The 23,340-nt window shown below is 35.3% G+C and overlaps 1 protein-coding gene across 3 annotated transcripts in view; it reads right to left on the bottom strand.

Moving 5' to 3' along the window:
• The window catches only part of Pgant2 (polypeptide N-acetylgalactosaminyltransferase 2), a 476,685-nt gene that overhangs the window by 81,775 nt on the left and 371,570 nt on the right, over positions 1-23,340 (bottom strand). For all 3 annotated transcript variants that reach the window (XM_069327914.1, XM_045737766.2, XM_045737767.2), the window contains 2 exons: positions 18,748-18,813; positions 2,226-2,347 (listed from right to left, as the gene is read on the bottom strand). In XM_069327914.1, coding sequence (XP_069184015.1) covers positions 2,226-2,347; positions 18,748-18,813 — 188 coding nt within the window. The remainder of the gene's footprint in view (positions 1-2,225; positions 2,348-18,747; positions 18,814-23,340) is intronic.

Below are 23,340 nucleotides of genomic sequence, written 5' to 3'. Positions count from 1 at the left end.
TCAAAATTGACTGAGGTCTTATTAATCTCTTTTGTGCTCTCTGCAATCTTTATTTTATATATTTTTTATTAACAGGCTTAGGTATAGATCAACAGCTAGCTTTAAGTTCATCTAATATCACCATATCATAGAATGGTTAGTCATATATGGAATCAAAGACAAATAATCTAAAAGCCTAACTAGCAAAATTTGGGTCGGTAAGAATTCAAATGTACGTGAGTGAAAAATAATAATTACAGAGCTCAAAGTATCTCACCCTATTTGGTCTAAATCACTGATATGAGATCATTCACTAACATTGTGTTGAAGTGTCCTACCTCTTGGTCACAGTTTAGATTTATGGAGTCCCTCACTGTTGGGAGAGTCCTTACCTGCCGTAAGTTTATTTATTTATTTATTTACTTATTTATTTATTTATTTATTTATTTATTTATTTATTTATTTATTTATTTATTTATTTATATACAAGAAGGTACATTGGGTTTGTGAGAATACATAGCATAGTATTTACAATCTTGAAAAGCCACTAGTACGCACAGCATTTTGGGCAGGTCCTTAATCTAACAGATAATTTTAAGTAGGTAAATTCTAAAAGAATTAATAAAATAACAACAGATACATTGCAAGAAAAAACTGAGATGAGAGAGATTAGTAAGTATATTAAAGCACATTTGGTATATTAAAGCTCTGATTGATTACATTGACAGCTTGATTGGTAATTTAAACAAGATTAATAGACACCATACAGCAGATTGATAGCACATATAAGAAGATAGTAATGATCACAATGGTAAAGATGTTCAGATTGGGTACAAAAAGATTGGGAGATTGGATAGCAATAGATACAGTGCAAATTTAAAGCAACAAGGTAAAAAACTATGAAGATGAAATTAGGTACTTTTTAGTTTTGTTTTTGAATGAAGCAAAAGTTGGACAGCTTTTCAATTCATTAGGGAGTGATTTCCATAGACTGGGTCCCTTTATTTGCATAGAGTGTTTACACAGATTAAGTTTGACTCTGGGGATATCAAAGATATATTTATTTCTGGTGTGGTGATAATGGGTCCTATTACATCTGTCCAGGGAGAGTTTTAGAGCATGGTTTGCATTTAAGAACAGGGTTTTGTAAATGTAGTTGACACAAGAGAATTTGTGGAGTGAGATTATGTTTAGCATGTTTAGGGAGTTAAACAAGGGGCCTGAGTGTTGTCTGAAAGCAGAATTTGTTGTTATTCTGATAGCAGATTTTTGCTGGGTGGTGATGGACTTGAGGTGGTTTGCAGTGGTTGAACCCCATGCACAGATACCATAATTAAGATAGGGATAGATTAGTGCATAATATAGAGAGATGAGAGCAGAGTTAGGTACATAATATCTGATTTTGGAGAGTATACCAACTGTTTTAGAGACTTTCTTAGTTATGTGTTGAATGTGGGTGCTGAAGGTGAGTCTCTTGTCTAGGAATTGTCATGTCTTGTCTGCATTGTATGTACTAGCTCTATCTATAAATTCATCAATATTTGTATCACCCCTTGTATGTATGTACTTTACCTAAATAAACATTTGAATTTGAATTTGAATAGGCCAAGAAACTTTCCATCATTTTTATTGCTAATGTTCACATTGTCTATCTGAAGCTGAACTGCATTTGTAGATTTGCTTCCAAATAAGTAATGATATCTAAGTCTAAGACTGGCAATAACAATATCACAGTACTCAGTATATGTTTTATGGTGGCCATATATATATATATATATATATATATATATATATATATATATATATATATATATATATATATATATATATATAGTTCTTAGTTCAAAGCAGATCATAATACCTTATATCTTTTGAATGTTAGTGACTGCTCTTCTGTGAGCTCTATAGTTTCTTGAAAAAGTGTGGGTTTTGACGACAAGGATTGGAATAACCCCCCCCCCCCCCCCCAGGTCTGGTTCAATTTCAGGATTATGAATTATTACATGCAGCATTAACTGCCTTATTTGTATCATGATGGATAATATCTATTTATACAATGGAAATTCTGAAACCTTTTATGTTCTACTGCTCATAGGACGAGTATAATGCACAATTAAATTAGCCTCCTTATAGCAGCAACAATTATAAAGTCCTATGGTGACTGACTTATGGGACACCCCTCTATAGTTCCTGTATCCTCAAATTATTTTCATTAGCAATAACTAAGTTTTAAATGAGTAACTTACCTCAGCCACTCTCTCCAGCATAGGCTCTAGCCAGTGTTGGTTACACTCACAGTGAGAGTCGAGAAAGGTGAGGATAGGTGCAGTAGCAGCGTCCGAGCCTCTCACACGGGAACGCATCAAGCCTAGCCAAAAGGGGAAACATCTTTAGCTGTTATTGTAAGAAGTTCAACATCTTGTCTAACCGAATTAAACCCATGACTAATATTACAGGCTGTTGGGTAACTTTAGTAATTACAGCATTGCAAATGAAGGAAAGGTATATAATCACGGTCACCAGCAGCCAAGTATTACAATTGGCCTCTGCAAGATTTGTTTGTTTTAAGAGGATGTTGTGAACATAATATCTGAAATAGCAGCAGCTGAAAAATACAGTAATGTGATGATAAGATCAGAGATAAAGATATATATATATATATATATATATATATATATATATATATATATATATATATATATATATATATATATATATATATATATATATATATATATATATATATATATGTCGTACCTAATAGCCAGAACGCACTTCTCAGCCTACTATGCAAGGCCCGATTTGCCTAATAAGCCAAGTTTTCATGAATTAATTGTTTTTCGACTACCTAACCTACCTAACCTAACCTAACCTAACTTTTTCGGCTACCTAACCAAACCTAACCTATAAAGATAGGTTAGGTTAGGTTAGGTAGGGTTGGTTAGGTTCGGTCATATATCTACGTTAATTTTAACTCCAATAAAAAAAAAATGACCTCATACATAATGAAATGGGTAGCTTTATCATTTCATAAGAAAAAAATTAGAAAAAATATATTAATTCAGGAAAACTTGGCTTATTAGGCAAATCGGGCCTTGAATAGTAGGCCAAAAAGTGAGTTCTGGCTACTAGGTACGACATATATATATATATATATATATATATATATATATATATATATATATATATATATATATATATGTCGTACCTAATAGCCAGAATGCACTTCTCGGCCTACTATGAAAGCCCTGATTTGCCTAATAAGCCAAGTTTTCCTGAATTAATATATTTTCTTTAATTTTTTTCTTATGAAATGATAAAGCTACCCATTTCATTATGTATGAGGTCAATTTTATTTTATTTGAGTTAAAATTAACGTAGATATATGACCGAACCTAACCAACCCTACCTAACCTAACCTAACCTATCTTTAAAGGTTAGGTTAGGTTAGGTAGCCGAAAAAGTTAGGTTAGGTTAGGTAGGTTAGGTGGTCGAAAAATCATTAATTCATGAAAACTTGGCTTATTAGGCAAATCGAGCCTTGCATAGTAGGCTGAGACGTGCGTTCTGGCTACTAGGTACGACATATATATATATATATATATATATATATAAGTGAGAGTTTATTGAATTGCACGAATAGAAATTTGGCATTTCTATTCGTGCATGCAACCTGAAGGGGCTCTCAGCCAGCGTCTGGGCCATCCTCTGAGGAGGGACAGAATCAACAAATATTGGTCATACAAACTTGGACAAGCAATTCTCCACTCCTGAACTCAAAACACTGAAGCTGATCTCCCTAATTACCAGGTATCAACATTCACCAGTGTCCTGGAGGTTAACTGGCATGTCCATCATGATAGGTTAACAGTTAATGCAACATTAGTAACAACCCTGCACTTATAATATTGTGTCCTCTCTCTCTTGAACTACTTTGTCACATCATGCTGAAGCTGCTGTATGAGGGATGGAGGTGCCGGACCTGATTTAGCCGAGGTCTTATCCGAGGGCTTAACCCGTCCCTATTTTTTTTATTGTTGCCGCCGGAGGCGGCTAGTTTATTGTGCACCCCATACTCATCCTGTGAGCGGTAGCGCAAAAAGGATTACAGACCTTGGGTTGACGAAGATCCGGTCCTGTCAGGATCTGAGTTGCAGAACTGCTTGACTAAATTTGTAAGAACATGTTTGTCTTCCCGGTTTGGTGCATTTTTGATAATTACTTACTTTGCCAATAACATTCAATTTCCCAAAACTATTATAAATAAGGTGTCACTTCTCATTTTTTTGTGGGCCATCTCTCAAAGCCTATGGCATGGTTATACTTCATAATTTAATTCATTGTGTCGGGGGACAGGAGGCCAGTGTGTATTCATACACATTTGGCTTTTATCGAGTTCCCATTTTTCTCCAAGGCCGAATTACTGACCCCGCCCAGGATGCAACCCTATAACAATGTGACTATCTCCTGAGTACCTACTCACTGCTAGGTGAACAGAGCCATTAGGTGAAAGGAAATGTGCCCATCCCTTTATGTCTCACCCGGGATTCGTACCCGGAATTCTCGATTGTGCGTCGAGAACGAACCCGACTGTGATAACTACTGGGACTCTTCCCGGTAGTACAGGGTTATATATAAGAGATGCTCATGCCAGCACTTTTGTAGTTAATAAGGAGACCACTATGACCACTCTAACAGCTGTCTGGCTGAAATTATCTTCAAACATTAACTTGTTAAGACACTGAAGCTACTCCTCAGCGGACATGCAATTATTGTTTGCACACAATATTTAAATCCAGGTAGCAAAAAATTGTGGAATTACAGACCAATTAAAACAAATATCCACATATGAAGGACAACTTGACAGACCTATAGTGTCCAGTGGATGTTATGATCTCAAGAGAATGACGCGAGCGGGCAACTCATGGGTCAGCCAAGGTGGCGTGAGAACAACTGCCAGTGATATAAACCACACACCATTCTCACCAGGTATTGATCATTGCTGTTATTTCTCACACCACACATTGCTGATGGTAACTGATTTAGTATTGACATTTTTGCAATTCCAGAATATTAATTCCTTCTTTAAGAACCATCTACAATTTTAATAATAGAGTTCAAAGAGAAACATACATGGCTTACAGCACAAGCTCCTGCCACTTCAGATGATCAATATGGGTCATCTTCTAGACGAGGACAACCTCCTAAGTTCTAAAGAAAGGATCCAAAATTCTCAAGTACTATCCTCCATCATTATTACTCTTCTCATCCCAAGCATCACTGGTTGACATTAGTGGTATGACAAGCCTACAAACTGACTCTCCATGGAAGCTTTACAAGATAATCGGTTTCACCGTAGGTTATCATAATGAATACAAGCAAGATAACTATTATTACAAGACCCCTCATTTTAAAATGTACTACTTGTCTCTGCATGGACGCCTGGGCTTGTACTTATCCAGGGCACTAACAGAGGCTAAACGGAGTAAATCTGTCAAGATTACCTGTATAGATTACTGTGAATCCCTCACACTAACGAACACTACAAATGGAAGCCTACTGAAACCCATATATAGTAATCAGTTCACTTGTGTAGCTACTAGTGTAGGCCACCTAGAGATGGCACCGGGTATGACAGCACTAATTTCTGCGAGTCTTCCTGCGGTTTGCGACTCGCTACTCCCATTCTACCATTATCACTTGCAACTGGGCCAGATCTGAAGCTTCGGAGGCCTGCTTAAAAAACATTTTCAACAACCCTTGCTGTGTCGGGGAGTTCTTCCCACTAAAAGCTCCACGGGAAGATAGGTTTAACAAGCACATGTTCAGGCGAGTGAGCACTGTGCAACATCCTTCACAAGCAAGTATAGCGTAGAGATCCTCCACACCGTTACTAGAGCTGCAGGCTAGAGTAGACAAAATAGGCTCACCACATATTATCACAGATAAGTTGAAAAATCCTACCACAGTTCATTTATTGCAAATTTTGGCCTTAGAACCAACTTAGCTGATACAAGGAGTGTGACTGGGCTCCAGTAACTGAGTAACTCCACTAACAAACCAGTCTTGGCACCTGCCGATGTCGTCCTGGTTGAGTGTGAGAGTTCACAGTCAAAGAGCAGCTAGGTTACATAATACATCTAGGTCACGCCTATTACCAAAATACCTTCATCTGCAATAGTGTCATTAGTGAGAGAGACGACTACTGTGAATATACCTTTGCTCAATTCTCGATTAAATCCCTTAAATCCCCTTTGACTATTGGAGCTATCTATAGATTCCCAATACTAATATAACTGCATTTTCAAATAACCTAAGGAATCTTATCATAAACAACAAGCTCAACAAAAGTCATATCATTCTAGGAGGTGACTTCAATATTGACCTGTGTCAACAAAATAACCCTCAAGTCGATTATTTCCTTAACAGCATGAATTCCTGTAGGGTAATCCCCACAATCACCAACCCCACCCAAGTCACTCAAACATCTGCTACTAACTTGGATCACGTATGGACTAACATAACAGCTCCCCTCACATCTGGTATAGTCACTGACAGAACAACTGACCACTATCCTACCTTCCTCATAGCAAACATGGACATAACACCACCAGACACCAATAAACTTACCTTCAAACTACACAGTGAAGCAGCAATAGGCAATCTCACAAATGCACTTCACAATATAAACTGGGAATCAGAATTCAATAATATGCAGGATATAAATTAATTAGCCAACAACTCCTTTCCAAAACTCTAAGCCTCCACAACACACATTGTCCTCTCCTCACCAAGCAAGTAACTGCCAAAAGATTAGACAATCCCTGGCTCACAAGTGGCATACTTAAAGAAATCAACAAGAAACATGAATATGAACAACTTAGGATTGGCCTAGTTACAAAAGAAGTAGTTAAGAGAGATTCATCAATGCTTACCAGTATAATAAAACGAGCGAAACTTTTCTATTATGAGAGTCGATTCAAAGACGCAAAAGGCAACATGAAAAGAACATGGCAAGCCATTTCTAACATCCTAGGATCTAAACAGCAATCACATATCAAGCAGATAAAACTCTCCAAGGATGGTTATACACCTGCAACATAATTTAATAGCTTCTTTTCATCAGTTGATAAGTTAACCTTGCCAGAAAAATCCCACAGACCCAGACACATGTTACTACGTATCTTACAGGCAGCTATCGTAACTGTCTTCTTCTTTTACCAGTCAGCCCGACAGATGTGGTGTCCATCATTCACTCACTAAAAACCAAAGCTGGGAACATTAGTGAAATACCATCCATGGAGTGCCTCCCATGCCCTTGTACCACCCATAGCTCTGCTGTTATCTTGAGGTTATCCTGAGATGATTTCGAGGCTTTTTAGTGTCCCGCGGCCCGGTCCTCGACCAGGCCTCCACCCCCAGGAAACAGCCCATGAAAGCTGACTAACACCCAGGTACCTATTTTACTGCTAGGTAACAGGGGCATAGGGTGAAAGAAACTCTGCCCATTGTTTCTTGCCGGCGCCTGGGATCGAACCCAGGACCACAGGATCACAAGTCCAGTGTGCTGTCCGCTCAACCGACCGGCTCCTCAACATGAAAAGCAAATCTCTAGTGTCATTCATTCCCTGATATCCTTAAAAAAGCAAGAGTAATGCCAGTTCATAAAGAAGGCGATACGGTAGACAAACAATTACAGACCAATATCAAATCTACCTATATTATAAAAAATATTTGAACAAATTATTTATAAAGAGCTCTACTCCTACCTCGTAACATTCAACATACTAAGTCCCTGTTGTTACCTTGTGTTGGTTTCGGGGCTTAGCGTCCTCGCGGCCCAGTTCTCGACTAGGCCTCCTGGGCAATGTGTCAGTTTGGCTTCTGTTTGTTTTATTTTATAAAAAAATTCTTCCATTTTATATGTTTTATGTATTTTGCTCTGTTTTATTTTATTTCTGTTGGTTTTATTTTTATTTAGACAGCTAAACTGTATTTCAGTCTGGCTTCCGCTGCCAAAAGAGTACCAATAATGTAGTTACTAGTCTGCTTGATATCATTTACACAGCCCTTGACAAAAATGAGTTCCCAATTGGACTCTTCATTGACCTGAGAAAGGCCTTTGATACTGTTAACCATAGCTACCTCTTATTTAAACTTCACCCTTATGGAATCCGAGGCTTTTCCCTGAACTATATTCGATCTTATCTTAGTGACAGACACCAATATGTAGCCATCAATGATATATTTATTTATTTATTTATTTATTTATTTATTTATACAAGAAGGTACATTGGGTTTATGAGAGTACATATTATTGATGGTTTACATTCTTGTAAAGCCACTTGCATGCACAGCATTTTGGGCAGGTGCTTAATCTAACAGATAATTTTAAGTAGGTAATTTCTAGCAAAATTGAAAAAAATATTACAGGTACATTGTAAGAAAATCTGACAAAGATTAGTAGGTACATTAAAGTAAAATTTGAGAGTTATCAACATATAACCTCTCTCACTCTACCATTAAATTTAGGAGTGCCACAGGGCAGCATCCTAGGACCTTTCCTATTTATAAATAAATAATAAATGTTTATTCAGGTAAGGTACATACATAGAAGAGATTTTACAAAAATTGATAGATTTATAGATAGAGCTAGTATATACAATGCCTAAAGCCACTATTATGCAAAGCGTTTCGGGCAGGAAAAACATTAAAGACTAAAACTTAATACTAATTGAGTTTAAAGTATAAAATGTGTTGAGAACAAATAAAAATAAAAATAAAAAGGGGGAACATGGCTGAAATTCATGGCTGAAATTAGTTTCAAGCACAAATACAATTAGGTCAACAAACAGCGTTGTTTAAAAAAAACAGACATGGGTTGACAATATAGGGGTAAGGTAGGTTACAGGGAATTTATTAGGTAGTGCTTCGTTTTTATCTTAAACTGGTTGAGAGAGGTACAGTCTTTAACATAATTGGGAAGGTCATTCCACATTCTGAGTCCCTTGATTTGTAGAGCATTTCTAGTTTGACTAAGTCGTACTCTTGGAATATCAAAACTGTATTTGTTTCTGGTGTGGTGCTCATGTGTTCTCTTACAACCTTCAATGAAGCTTTTGAGGTCAGGATTGGCATTACAGTTCAGCGTTTTATATATGTATAATACACACATGAGAGAATGTGCAGTGACTTAATATCTAACATTCAGAGATTTGAGTAGGGGTACCGAGTGATGTCTGGGGCCAGAGTTGGATATTGTCCTAATAGCAGCTTTGTGTTGAGTAATTAGAGGACGCAAATGATTTTGGGTAGTAGAACCCCAAGCACAAATACCATAGTTGAGATATGGATAGATGAGGGAGTAATAGAGAGTCACCAGGGCAGGGCGGGGTACATAATATCTGACCTTAGAAAGAATGCCAACAGTTTTTGAAACTTTTTTTGATATATTTGGAATGTGTCCCTGGAAATTCAGCTTGTGGTCAATGAGTATGCCAAGGAATTTGCCATCTATTTTGTTACAAATTTGGGTATTGTTTATTCTGAGATTTATTTGATTAGAGGATTTATTGCCAAACAGAATATAGAAAGTTTTGTCAATGTTAAGGGTGAGTTTGTTGGCAGTTAGCCAAAGATGGACTTTCTCTAGCTCAGTATTTACTGTGGCATTTAGAGCAAGGGGGTCAGGACTGGAGTAAATGATGGTTGTGTCGTCAGCAAATAGAATTGGTTTGAGGTGTTGGGAGGCATTTGGAAGGTCATTAATGTAGATGAGAAAGAGGAGAGGGCCAAGTATGCTGCCCTGAGGAACACCAATGTTGATGGGTAGGGTGGGAGAAATTGAATTATTCACAGAAACATACTGGAGCCTGTCAGTAAGGTAGGATTTGAGGTATTGTAGGGAGTGTCCTCTGACTCCATAATGACGTAATTTAAGAAGGTTTTGGTGGTTGACAGTGTCAAAAGCATTACGCAGGTCCACAAATAACCCAAAAGGGAACTCATTTTTATCAAGAGCTGCATGAATCAAGTTAATCATACTAATAAGTGCATCATTAGTGCTTTTTTTGGGTCTGAAGCCATATTGACAAGAGCTAAGTATGTGTTTGGCTAGATAAGAGTAAAGCTGCTTGTAGATTATTTTTCAAATATTTTTGACAAGTTAGTCAGGATTGATATAGGTCTGTAGTTGTTAACATCTGTGAGATCACCACATTAGTGGACAGGGGGTTACTCTCGCTTTTTTTTTTAGAATATCTGGAAAGATTTGGAGTTCAAGTGACTAGTTGAAGAGCAATGCAATAGCAGGGGCTAAAGATCTGGAGGCTTTCTTGTAAATTAAAGTTGTATCTCCTCAAGGACACTAGACTTGGTTTTAAGGGAAAGGATTATCTCATTAACGTCAGTGGAATTTGTAGGCTTTAGGTACAGAGACTGTGGATAGTTATTTGTAAGATAGTCCTTAACATCAGCACTGGAAGATGGAATATCATTTGCAAGGGATGACCCAATGGAAGAGAAGAACCTATTGAACTCAATAGCAGATTCAGAGGCTGAAAGCTGACCATCATTATTGGACAGGAGTGTTGGTTTGTTATTTAAAATCTTCTTTGATCCCAATATTTGTGAAATTGTGCTCCAAGTTTTTTTAATGTTGCTCTTTATTTGGGTAAATTTATCTTCGTAGTATTTAGTTTTGGCTCGTCTAATTATTTTAGATAGCAATAACGAGTAATTATTTGAGAATTCTTTGGAGACGGTTCCTAACCTATACTTCTTCTCAAGGTCATGTTTTTTATTAATGGATTTAAGTATTCCCTTTGTAAGCCAAGGATTGTTAAGCCTTTTGGTTGTGACTTGTTTCATAAGCATAGGACAGTGGGTGTTATAAAGGCTGAGAGTTTTTTGAAGAAAAGATTGCACTGCTAGGTTGATGTCCCCTATGTTACCTAACTCGGACTCCCAGTTGACATTAGCAGCAGCAGTTATAAAATTGTGTATAGCAGTTTCATTGTGCAGCCTAAAGCTTAACTCCCTTGTCTCTAGAGGTGGTTTGTTAATGTTAGTTCAGAGAAATGTGGGGTAATGGTCTGTAGTGCTGTCGGTGATTATACCTGAAGTAAGCGGAGAGGTTATGTTGGTCCAGATGTGATCTAGAGTCGTGGCAGTACTATCAGTGATTCTAGTTGGTCTAGTGATTAAGGGTATGAGGAAGCAGGAATTCATACAGTTGAGGAAGCTAACAGCAGTAGGGTGTTCAGGCTCGCAGAGGTCAATATTAAAGTCACCTGCGATAATTAGATGGTTTTTGTTCAGTCTGTTATCTAGTATTAGATTTCTAAGGTTTGAATTGAATTCGGACACATCAGTGTTAGGAATTCTATAGACTGCACCCACAGACAGGACAGACTCGGCACCCTTGACTCTGAAACTGGCGAAGATATACTCCCCACAGCAGTCTCTAGTTCTAATTATTTCTAAGCATGTTAGTTCTTGGCGGTAGTAAAGAGCAGTACCACCACCTCTCTGCATTTGACGAAAGTTGTGAATTGCCGAGTAGTTAGGCATGTTAAAGAGTTGAGTAGTATCCTCTTTCACCCACGTTTCAGTAAGTATAATAAAAGAGAATTTGTTGTCAATAGTTTCAATCAAGGCACTAACATCATCGAAGTGTTTACCTAGGGATCTAACGTTCAAGTTGATTACATATATATATATATATATATATATATATATATATATATATATATATATATATATATATATATATATATATGTCATACCTAGTAGCCAGAATGCACTTCTCAGCCTACTATGCAAGGCCCGATTTGCCTAATAAGCCAAGTTTTCCTGAATTATTATATTTTCTCAAATTTTTTTCTTATGAAATGATAAAGCTACCTATTTCATTATGTATGAAGTCAATTTTTTTTTATTGGAGTTAGAATTAACGTAGATATACGACCGAACCTAACCAACCCTACCTAACCTAACCTAACCTAACCTATCTTTATAGGTTAGGTTAGGTTAGGTAGCCAAAAAAGTTAGGTTAGGTTAAGTTAGGTAGGTTAGGTAGTCGAAAAACAATTAATTCATGAAAACTTGGCTTATTAGGCAAATTGGGCCTTGCATATTAGGCTGAGAAGGGCATTCTGGCTACTAGGTACGACATATGTATATGTGTATATATATATATATATACATATATATATATATATATATATATATATATATATATATATATATATATATATATGTATATATATATATATATACACATATACATATGTCGTACCTAGTAGCCAGAATGCCCTTCTCAGCCTAATATGCAAGGCCCAATTTGCCTAATAAGCCAAGTTTTCATGAATTAATTGTTTTTCGACTACCTAACCTACCTAACTTAACCTAACCTAACTTTTTTGGCTACCTAACCTAACCTAACCTATAAAGATAGGTTAGGTTAGGTTAGGTTAGGTAGGGTTGGTTAGGTTCGGTCGTATATCTACGTTAATTCTAACTCCAATAAAAAAAAATTGACTTCATACATAATGAAATAGGTAGCTTTATCATTTCATAAGAAAAAAATTTGAGAAAATATAATAATTCAGGAAAACTTGGCTTATTAGGCAAATCGGGCCTTGCATAGTAGGCTGAGAAGTGCATTCTGGCTACTAGGTATGACATATATATATATATATATATATATATATATATATATATATATATATATATATATATATATATATATATATATATATATTGTATATATATTGTATATATATTGTATATATATATATTGTATATATATATATTGTATATATATATATTGTATATATATATATTGTATATATATATATTGTATATATATATATTGTATATATATATATTGTATATATATATATTGTATATATATATATTGTATATATATATATTGTATATATATATATTGTATATATATATATTGTATATATATATATTGTATATATATATATTGTATATATATATATTGTATATATATATATTGTATATATATATATTGTATATATATATATTGTATATATATATATATATTGTATATATATATATAGTATATATATATATTGTATATATATATATAGTATATATATATATTGTATATATATATATTGTATATATATATATATATATATATATATATATATATATATATTGTATATATATATATATATATATATTGTATATATATATATATATATATATATATATATATATATATATATATTGTATATATATATATTGTATATATATATATTGTATATATATATATATATATATATATATATATATATATATATATATATATATATTGTATATATATATATATATATATTGTATATATATATATATATATATATATATATATATATATATATATTGTATATATATATATATATATATATATATTGTATACATTTTATACATACATTTTATAATATATATATATATATATATATATATATATATATATATATATATATATATATATATATAAAATGCTGAACTGTAATGCCAATCCTGACCTCAAAAGCTTCATTGAAGGTTGTAACAGAAACCATGAGCACCACACCAGAAACAAATACCGTTTTGATATTCCAAGAGTACGACTTAACACTTTCGCGCTTTAGATTAGAGATAACTCGTCGCCGTTTTTTCTTACGATTCCGCATAACTGCCTACTTTTCTCGTCCATCGAAAAAATATTTCTATAAATTCCATTTTTTAACCGAAATGGATGGGGATACTTTTGTTTTGTAGAGAATTTATTTGCGAATTTTTTGGTACCAGAATGAATATTATATCACATAAACTTCTATGAGTAAAAAAAAAAATACACAAAGTATGTTTGGGGGTGTGGCGAGCGTGTGGCAATGGGTTCCCTTTAGCCGTTGATATATCCAACACGTGGGAAATATTTGTATGTGTTATGTATATGTCTGTGTAGGGAATTTTACTGCGATCACTGTCATACAAATTATAAAATGTTTCAACAAGTATAAACATGACAAACATCAAACGAACGAAAACAATGCGTTCGTTTCTGCCGCGAACGCATACTGAGCGACGTGGTTCTATATTTGGCGCTTCTCTTACACATGCTTTGTACAAATGTTATACAGTTCATCTTATAGAAAATTTTATTGTGAACACATTGGTATAAAAAAGAAATACGTACATAGAAAAGTAGGGTCAGGAAACGTATAAACTTTCCAAGCATGATTTCCCCCCCGTGTTTTCGCCAGTGCGCTCGCGGCTAACTACTCTCCACTTCACACACTCTTGCGGGTGGGCAATTACCTATATTAAACATTCATATGCATATGTCCGTGTAGAGAATTTTATTGCGATTCCAATGATACCAAAATTAGCGATGTAGGACAACTGTAGGCTTCGCAACCATTAAGAGAGTGGAAACATTTTGTTGCTGTTTGGCGCTCTCGGCGAGTGATCTGCATAGTTTTTTATTTGGTGTTGATACTCCTTATGCTTGGGCGGCATTTTATAGGTATGCTCTTATAGACAATTTCATTGCGAACACAGTGATACCAAATTTAAATACGTGCGCCTTCAATTATTGTCAGGACAGTCAAAAGAGTGTACACTTTTTCGGTCTTACCGCGTAGGCGCGCGAAGTGCCGAAAGCATCTGGGGTATTGTTTTTTTTTGAGCGCCGAGAGCGCGAAAGTGTTAATTAATTAATTTATTTATTTATTTATTTATATATTTATTTATTTATTTATATACAAGAAGGTACATTGGGTTTGTGAGAATACATTGGATAGTACAGTATTTACAATTTTGTAAAGCCACTAGTACGTGCAGTGTTTCGGGCAGGTCCTTAATCTAACAGATAATTTTAAGAAGCTAATTTCTATCAGAATTGATAAATGATAACAAATACATTGCAAGAGAAAAATGAAATGAAAGAGCTTAGTAAGTATATTAAAGCACATTGTTATATTAAAGCTCTGATTATATAATAATAATAATAATAATAATAATTTTTATTTAGGTAAGGTACATACATAGAGATTTTACAAAGTTTGTTGGCTTTATAGATAGAGCTAGTACATACAATGCCTAAAGCCACTATTACGCAAAGCGTTTCGGGGAGGAAAAACATTAATGAATAAAGCTTAAAACTAATGGGTAAAAAGAATAAAATGTGTTGAGAAACAAATAAAAATAGAGGTAAAAGAGGGGGGAACATTGTTGAAAAAGCAGCACAAATACAATTAACAAATTATTACAGAAAATTACATTCAAACAGTGTTGATTTGAAAAAAAAAAAAAAAAAAAAAAAAAAAAAAAAAAAAAAAAACATACATGGGTTGATAACAGAGGGGTAAGGTAGGTTACAGGGAATTTTTTAGGTATAGCTTCGTTTTTAACTTAAACTGGTTGAGAGAGGTACAGTCTTTAACATGGTTGGGAAGGTCATTCCACATTCTGGGCCCCTTGATTTGTAGAGCATTTCTGGTTTGATTAAGTCGTACTCTAGGAATATCAAAACTGTATTTATTTCTGCTGTGGTGCTCATGGGTTCTGTTACAACCTTCTATGAAGCTTTTGAGATCAGGATTGGCATTATAGTTTAGCGTTTTATATATGTATAATACACATGAGAGAATGTGCAGTGACTTAATGTCTAACATAATCAAACTAGAAATGCTCTACAAATCAAGGGACCCAGAATGTGGAATGACCTTCCCAATCATGTTAAAGACTGTACCTCTCTCAACCAGTTTAAGATAAAAACTAAGCACTACCTAATATATTCCCTGTAACCTACCTTACCCCTATATTGTCAACCCATGTCTGTTATTTTTAAACAATGCTGTTTGTCGACCTAATTGTATTTTTGCTGTTTTTCTGCCATGTTCCCCCTTTTTTTTTTCTTCTCAACACATTTTATACTTTAACCTCAATTAGTATTAAGTTTTAGTCTTTAATATTTTTCCTGCCCGAAACGCTTTGCGTAATAGTGGCTTTAGGCATTGTATGTACTAGCTCTATCTATAAATCTATCAATTTTTGTATCACCTCTTGTATGTATGTACTCTACCTGAATAAACATTTGAATTTGAATTTTTGACTTGTGGAACTAGGGACCATGGTTCGATTTCCTGGCACCGCCGGAAAAACAAATGGGTTGAATTTCCTTCACCCTAATGCCTCTGTTACCTAGCAGTAAATTGGTACCTGGGAGTTAGACGGCTGCTTTCTAGGGTGTGTGTAATTACCTAAGTGTAATTACCCCACACATTCTCTTGTGCCATTTACATGTATGTCTAATCTCTGAATATGTTAGATATTAAGTCACTGCACATTCTCTCATGTGTATTATACATATATAAAACACTGAACTGTAATGCCAATCCTGACCTCAAAAGCTTCATAGAAGGTTGTAACAGAACCCATGAGCACCACACCAGAAATAAATACAGTTTTGATATTCCTAGAGTACGACTTAATCAAACTAGAAATGCTCTACAAATCAAGGGACACAGAATGTGGAATGACCTTCCCAACCATGTTAAAGACTGTACCTCTCTCAACCAGTTTAAGTTAAAAACGAAGCTATATCTAATAAATTCCCTGTAACCTACCTTACCCCTCTATTGTCAACCAATGTCTTTTTTTTTTTAAATGACGCTGTTTGTCGACCAAATTGTATTTGTGCTGCTTTTTCAGCCATGTTTTCCCCCTTTTTATCTCTTTTTTTTTATTTGTTCTCAACTCATTTTATTCTTTATGCTCAATTAGTATTATTTTGTACATCAAATCAAATCAAATCAAATCAAATCAAATCAAATCAAATGTTTATTTAGGTAAGGTACATACATACAAGAGATTTTACAAAGAGTGATGCATTTATAGATAGGGCTAGTACATACAATGCCTAAAGCCACTATTACGCAAAGCGTTTCAGGCATGAAAAGCTTAAATGACTAAAGCATTTTTGACTTAAATGAATGAAGCTTTAGTCATTTAAGCTTTTCATGCCTGAAACGCTTTGCGTAATAGTGGCTTTAGGCATTGTATGTACTAGCCCTATCTATAAATCCATCACTCTTTGTAAAATCTCTTGTATGTATGTACCTTACCTAAATAAACATTTGATTTGATTTGATTTGATTTGATGTACAAAATCTTGTTCGTAGGTGCAAACCCTGTTCTGAAACTCTTCCTTGACAGATGTAATAGAACCCATAATCACCACCCCAAAATCAATAAATATCTCTGATATTCCCAGAGTCAAACCAAATCTGTGTAAACACTCTATGCAAATAAAGGGACCTAGTCTATGGAACTCACTCCCTAACGAATTAAAAAGCTGTCCAACTTACGCCATATTAAAAAATAACACCAAGAAGTATATAATTTCATCCTAATAGTTTTCTACCTCATGCTTCACACTCACATTTTATTATGTGCTACTCCAAAATATATGCCTAAGCCATATTATTTCACTGTTGTAATCACTGTCATCATCTTATATCATGGCTGTTATGTTGAAAGCAAATTTTACTACAATGTACCTAGAAATAATCCTCAAATTATGCTACAATGTACCTAGAAATAATCCTCAAATTATGCTACAATGTACTTAGAAATAATCCTGAAACTTTACTAAAATGCACCTACTAATTTTCTTACAATGTACCTGTTAACCATTTTAAATTTTGCTCCAAATTACCTACTTTAAATTATCTGTTAGATTAAGGACCTGCCCGAAACGCTAAGCTTGTTAGTGGCTTTGCAAGAATGTAAAAACATCAATGCTCTCATAATACTCTCAATACTCTCAATACTCTCAATACTCTCATAAACCCAATGTACATTTTGTATATATAAATAAATAAATAAATAAATAAATAAAGAAATACTATCCATCTGGATGGTATTACCAGCAACAAATATCTCCAATGGATAACGGGACCAAAACACCCAGCCTAACCTATCCTAGGCATAGCCAAACAAAATATTACGGAAAAAATACCTAACCTAACCTATCCTAAGTATAGCTAAACTCACAATTATAACATTCATTTATAATATTTTATATTCGAGAAAATACTAATTTTGGTTTCCTAGTTTGGTAAAGTTTGGGGGTAGGAAGCAGCTTGGAGGAACATTGGCCAAATTCACCATGAAATCACAATAACGTTATATGCATGAGCCCGGTGCCTCTATAGAGTCCTAGAAGTCCTGGGCCACGCTGTGTAACCTTCAGCATAACATGGCCCTCTGGCCAGGGCCCTGTCTGGCATGGGGCCATCAATTACCCAAAGCCTTCTAGCATTATGTACGCAATGAAGAAATATGACATATTTACTCACTATAATGTTGGTGCTGAATGTAGTCATGATAGGTCCAGCAATAAGACAACATGTTCTTGAGTCATGATAGGTCCAGCAATAAGACAACATGTTCTTGAGTCATGATAGGTCCAGCAATAAGACAACATGTTTTTGAGTCATGATAGATCCAACAATAAGAGACAACATGTTCTTGAGTCATGATAGGTCCAACAATAAGAGACAACATGTTCTTGAGTCATGATAGGTCCAATAATAAGAGACGACGTGTTCTTGAATCATGATGGGTTCAAAAATAAGACACATGTTCTTGAATTATGATAAGTCCAACAATATGACACATGTTCTTGAGTCATGATAGGTCCAAGAATAACATGTAGTATAATAAGATCATCATAAGACTTACCTTCCCTCTGGTCGTTCCTTATCACCCGAACCTTCTGTATTTTGGCCAGCTCGGCTCCGTCCTCAGCTGTAAGAGCAGGAAACGCCTCTTTTAATATTTTAAAAAGCATCAGCCTTGTGTTTGTGAGCATAATATTTGAAATGCCAATTACATTTACAAAACCCTGTTCTTAGATGGCAACCTTGTTCTGAAAATCTTCATGGACAGATGTAGTAGAACACATAATCACCACACCAGAAATAAATATCTATTTCTCACAGAAATAAATACCCCAGAGTCAAACTTGATCTGTGTAAACACTCTATGCAAATAAAGGGACCTGGTCTATGGGACTCACTCCCTAATGAATTGAAAAGCTGTAAAACTTTTGCCTTATTCAAAAATAAAGTCAAAAAGTACCTAATTTCATCTTCAAAGTTTCCTACCTAGTGCTTGAAACTCGCACTGTATCTAGTGCTACCCAATTTCCCAAAATATGTACCTGTGCCATACAACTTTACCATTGCAATCATTGCTGTTATCTTATATCATGGTATACACATAGTTTTATACAGAATATCTTGCAATAATCCTCAAATTATGCTAAAATGTTCCTGTGGATAACCCTTAAATTGACTTTAATGTACCTACTTTTTTTCTGTCAAATTTTTTATACAGTGTATTTTTTTATACTTTCTTACAATGTGTTTTATACCTTCTTACAATGTATTTTTATACTTTTTTTACAATATATTTTTATACTTTCTTTCAATGTACCTGTAAAATTTTTTTTTTAATTTTGCTAGAAATTACCTTCTTAAAATTATGTTAGATTAAGGATCTGCCAGAAACGCTATGGGTGCTAGTGGCTTTACAAGAATGTCAAACTTCAAGTCTCTGTACTCTAATAAACCCAATGTACCTTCTTGTATATAAATAAATAATAAATAAAGGGGCGAGATGCAAACACTCACATCAATCAGGGCCAGCAATCAACAAACATTTACCATCAACGCCGGAACCTACATCTGTTCTCAATCTTTGGCACCATTATTTACATTTATTAAGAGCTCAGGAGCACCAGGAGGCTGTTTATAATAATAATAATAATAATAATAATAATAATAATATATTTATTTGTAAGAAGGTAAAATGGATTGGTGAGATTAAATAAGATTTGTGTTTTCCCATTCTTGCAAAGCCACTAACACGCATAGCGTTTCGGGCAGGTCCTTAATCTAACATATCAGGTAAGATGAAAGGGTATATTGTAGCAAGGTTTTTATATCAACAGGTAACTACAGTGTAAATTGACAAGAGGTGATTACGCTGGTAAGGATATATGGCTTAAGTACAGTACTAATAATGGGGAAGTGGGTAGTACAAGACACACTATGAGTTTGAAGTACAAGGTAGGAAACTATGAGGATGAAATTTGGTACTTTTTTATTTTACTTTTGAACAGGGCATGGGTTGGATAATTTTTTAATTCATCAGGGAGTGAGTTCCAAAGGCTGGGACCTTTTATTTGCATGGAGTGTGTGCACATATTTAGTCTGACTCTGGGGGATTTCAACGATATATTTATTTCTGGTGTGGTGCTCATGGGTGCTCTATTATACCTATCAAGGAAAAGTTTCAGCTCAACATTAGCTTTTAGGAACTTTGTACATGTAGATAGCACATGAGAGTGCGTGGAGTGAGTGTATGTTTAGCATGTTAAGGGACTTAAACAGAGGGCTGTGTGTTGTCTGAAGACAGAGTTTGTTATAGTTCTAATAACAGATTTTTTGCTTAGTGATAATAGGCTTGAGGTAGTTTGCAGTGGTTGAACCCCATGCACAGATACCGTATGTAAGATAGGGATAAACTAGTGCGTAGTATAATAAGAGGAGAGCAGAGTGCGGAACATAATATCTGATTTTAGAAAGTATACCGACTGTTTTTGTCTATGTACTTGACATACATATGTACTATGTATGTTTCTTGTCTATGTACTATATAATAATCATTGACATAATTTATGATTATTTACATTAACAATTACAATAACATTTGACTGGTAAACTTCAATGCTTGTAAACTGTATCTATATAAATAAATATGTAAATGTTCGTTTGTTCAAAATCGCTAATCTCCGGAAGTTCTTCAGCGATTGCTTTGAAATTTTCACACAACGTTCCATTCGCATCCGAGCGGGTTTTTATATAGATACTGAATAGATGAATACTATATAGATGTTACATCTGTGACGGGAAAAAACATGCTCTTTTTGAAAAACTGTTTTTTCATGTTTTTCATGTGAGGGGAAATCTTCGAAACCTCTTTACCGATTGCTTTGAAATTTTGACACAACATTGCATTCGAATAGGCATGTGTTTTTATATACCTACTATATACATGCCTCATGTGGGACAGGAATAAACATGCTTTTTTGAAAAACAGCACCATCTGTTGAACGTAAGAGCAACTCACACAGTAATCTCCAAGAGTTTTTCACCGATTGCTTTGAAATTTTGTCACAACGTTCCATTCGAATACATGCATGTTTTTATATACCTACTATATAGATGCCACACCTGTCACAGGTAAAAACATGATTTTCTGAAACACACACACTATATTAAATATGTTACGATTCCATTTCAATGTTTCCGACTGCAGTGAAGTTTCTTGGTCTATTCCTAGACAAGAGATTCAACTTCAGCACCCACATTCAACACATAACTAAGAAAGTCTCTAAAACAGTTGGTATACTCTCCAAAATAAGATATTATGTTCCTAACTCTGCTCTCCTCTCACTATATTATGCACTAATTTATCTCTATCTTAATTCTGGTATCTGTGCATGGTGGTCTACCACTGCAAACCACCTCAAGCCCATCATCACCCAGCAAAAATCTGCTATCAGAATAACAGCAAACTCTGCTTTCAGACAACACTCAGCCCCCTTGTTTAAATCCCTTAACATGCTAAATATTAACTCCCTTCACACATTCTCTTGTGTCAACTACATTTACAAAACCCTGTTTTTAAATGCAAACCATGCTCTGAAACTCTCCCTGGACAGATGTAATAGGACCCATTATCACCACACCAGAAATAAATATCTTTTTGATATCCCCAGGGTCAAACTTAATTTGTGTAAACACTCTATGCAAATAAAGGGACCTAGTCTATGGAACTTACTCCCTAGTGAATTGAAAAGATGTAACTTTTGCCTCATTCAAAAACAAAACCAAAAAGTACCACTTTCATCTTCGTAGTTTCCTACACTGAGTTTTAAAATTGTCTGTATCTAGTGTTACCCCAATCTCCCAATCTTTATGTGCTTAATCCAAACAACCTTATCATTGTGTTCATTGCTGTCTTCTTTTATGTGCTAGCCATATGCTGTATTGTGCCTACTAATTTTTGTTAACCCTTAAACTGCGCAACGCGCCTGCAGGCTCACGTCTGGTTTGCGCAACGCGCCTCCGGGTATTTGTATTTTTCACGTTCCATTCAAAACTCCCGCGGCTACATGGGGTTCACATCAGCTTCCTCAGGGCTCTTGTAAACAGACGCCATCTTTAAAAAAAATCGTGGTCCACATTCCCGGGTGTGGGAGCCTCAGTAGTGTGTGAGCAACCAAGGCTGGCGCTCGCAGCATGAGCGCACAGCACTGCTGTTCAGCATGTGACCACAGCATCGCCAAATAATGTCAAAATATATATATAACTTGTATTATTTAGCTATGATAGTGTTATATTAGAGCCCGAGTGTGATAATGACTGGGTACAATGTTCAAATATCAGTGATTCAATGCTGTTCACGATGTTCACAGCTCTAGCCACAGCATTATTTCGTTCATCTAGGAATCTTCAAATGATTTCTTAGGTTCCTTTTCAAAATAAACGTGTGGTCAATTATTCATTTACAGGAATTAGTGACCAGGATTTTGATAATAGCAGGATTGTGGCTATAATTAGCGTTGTGCGTAGTATTGTGGAAGGAGGAATTTTGATGAGGGAGGGAGGGCGAGAATTGAGGTAGCCTCATCGTGTGTGTGGCTGCCACTCTTGTTTTGCTCACCATACTAGCTTAGTGGTTCGCTATGGGCAACACATATGTACATGGGTATATATAGTGTGTGTATATAGAGTAAGAACAGCAACCGGAGAATGTTGAGAGGAGCTATTTTGGTGAGGGAGGTGACGTAATCGTAGCGTCGTCTGCTGTGTGATTTTTCATGCAGTGTATGGTGGCCACTGTACTGTTTGGACACAATACCGGCTTACTTGCATAGTTCTGGTAAATAAAACATGTAGATAGGTATATAGAACATGTGTAATAAGAGCTATAACAATATGGTGGGAGGAGCAATGTTGGCGAGTAAGATGTTGGAGTGAGGGAGACTGGCTGGGTGTGGCTGCTCTCACTCGAGGTGTTCTGAATGTGTTCATGGCCAAATGCTGCTATTGGCCCATATGAGGCAGCTGCTATTGGCCCATACGGGGCAGCTGCTATTGGCCCATATGGGACAGCTGCTATTGGCCCATACGGGGCACCTGCTATTGGCCCATACGAGGCAGCTGATATTGGCCCATACGAGGCAGATGATATTGGCCCATA

The sequence above is a fragment of the Procambarus clarkii genome, chromosome 20 (genome assembly GCF_040958095.1).
Source record: "Procambarus clarkii isolate CNS0578487 chromosome 20, FALCON_Pclarkii_2.0, whole genome shotgun sequence".
Classification (NCBI taxonomy): domain Eukaryota; kingdom Metazoa; phylum Arthropoda; class Malacostraca; order Decapoda; family Cambaridae; genus Procambarus; species Procambarus clarkii.
The sequence above is the reverse complement of the archived record's forward strand: the minus strand, read 5'-3'. Positions and strand labels throughout refer to the sequence as shown.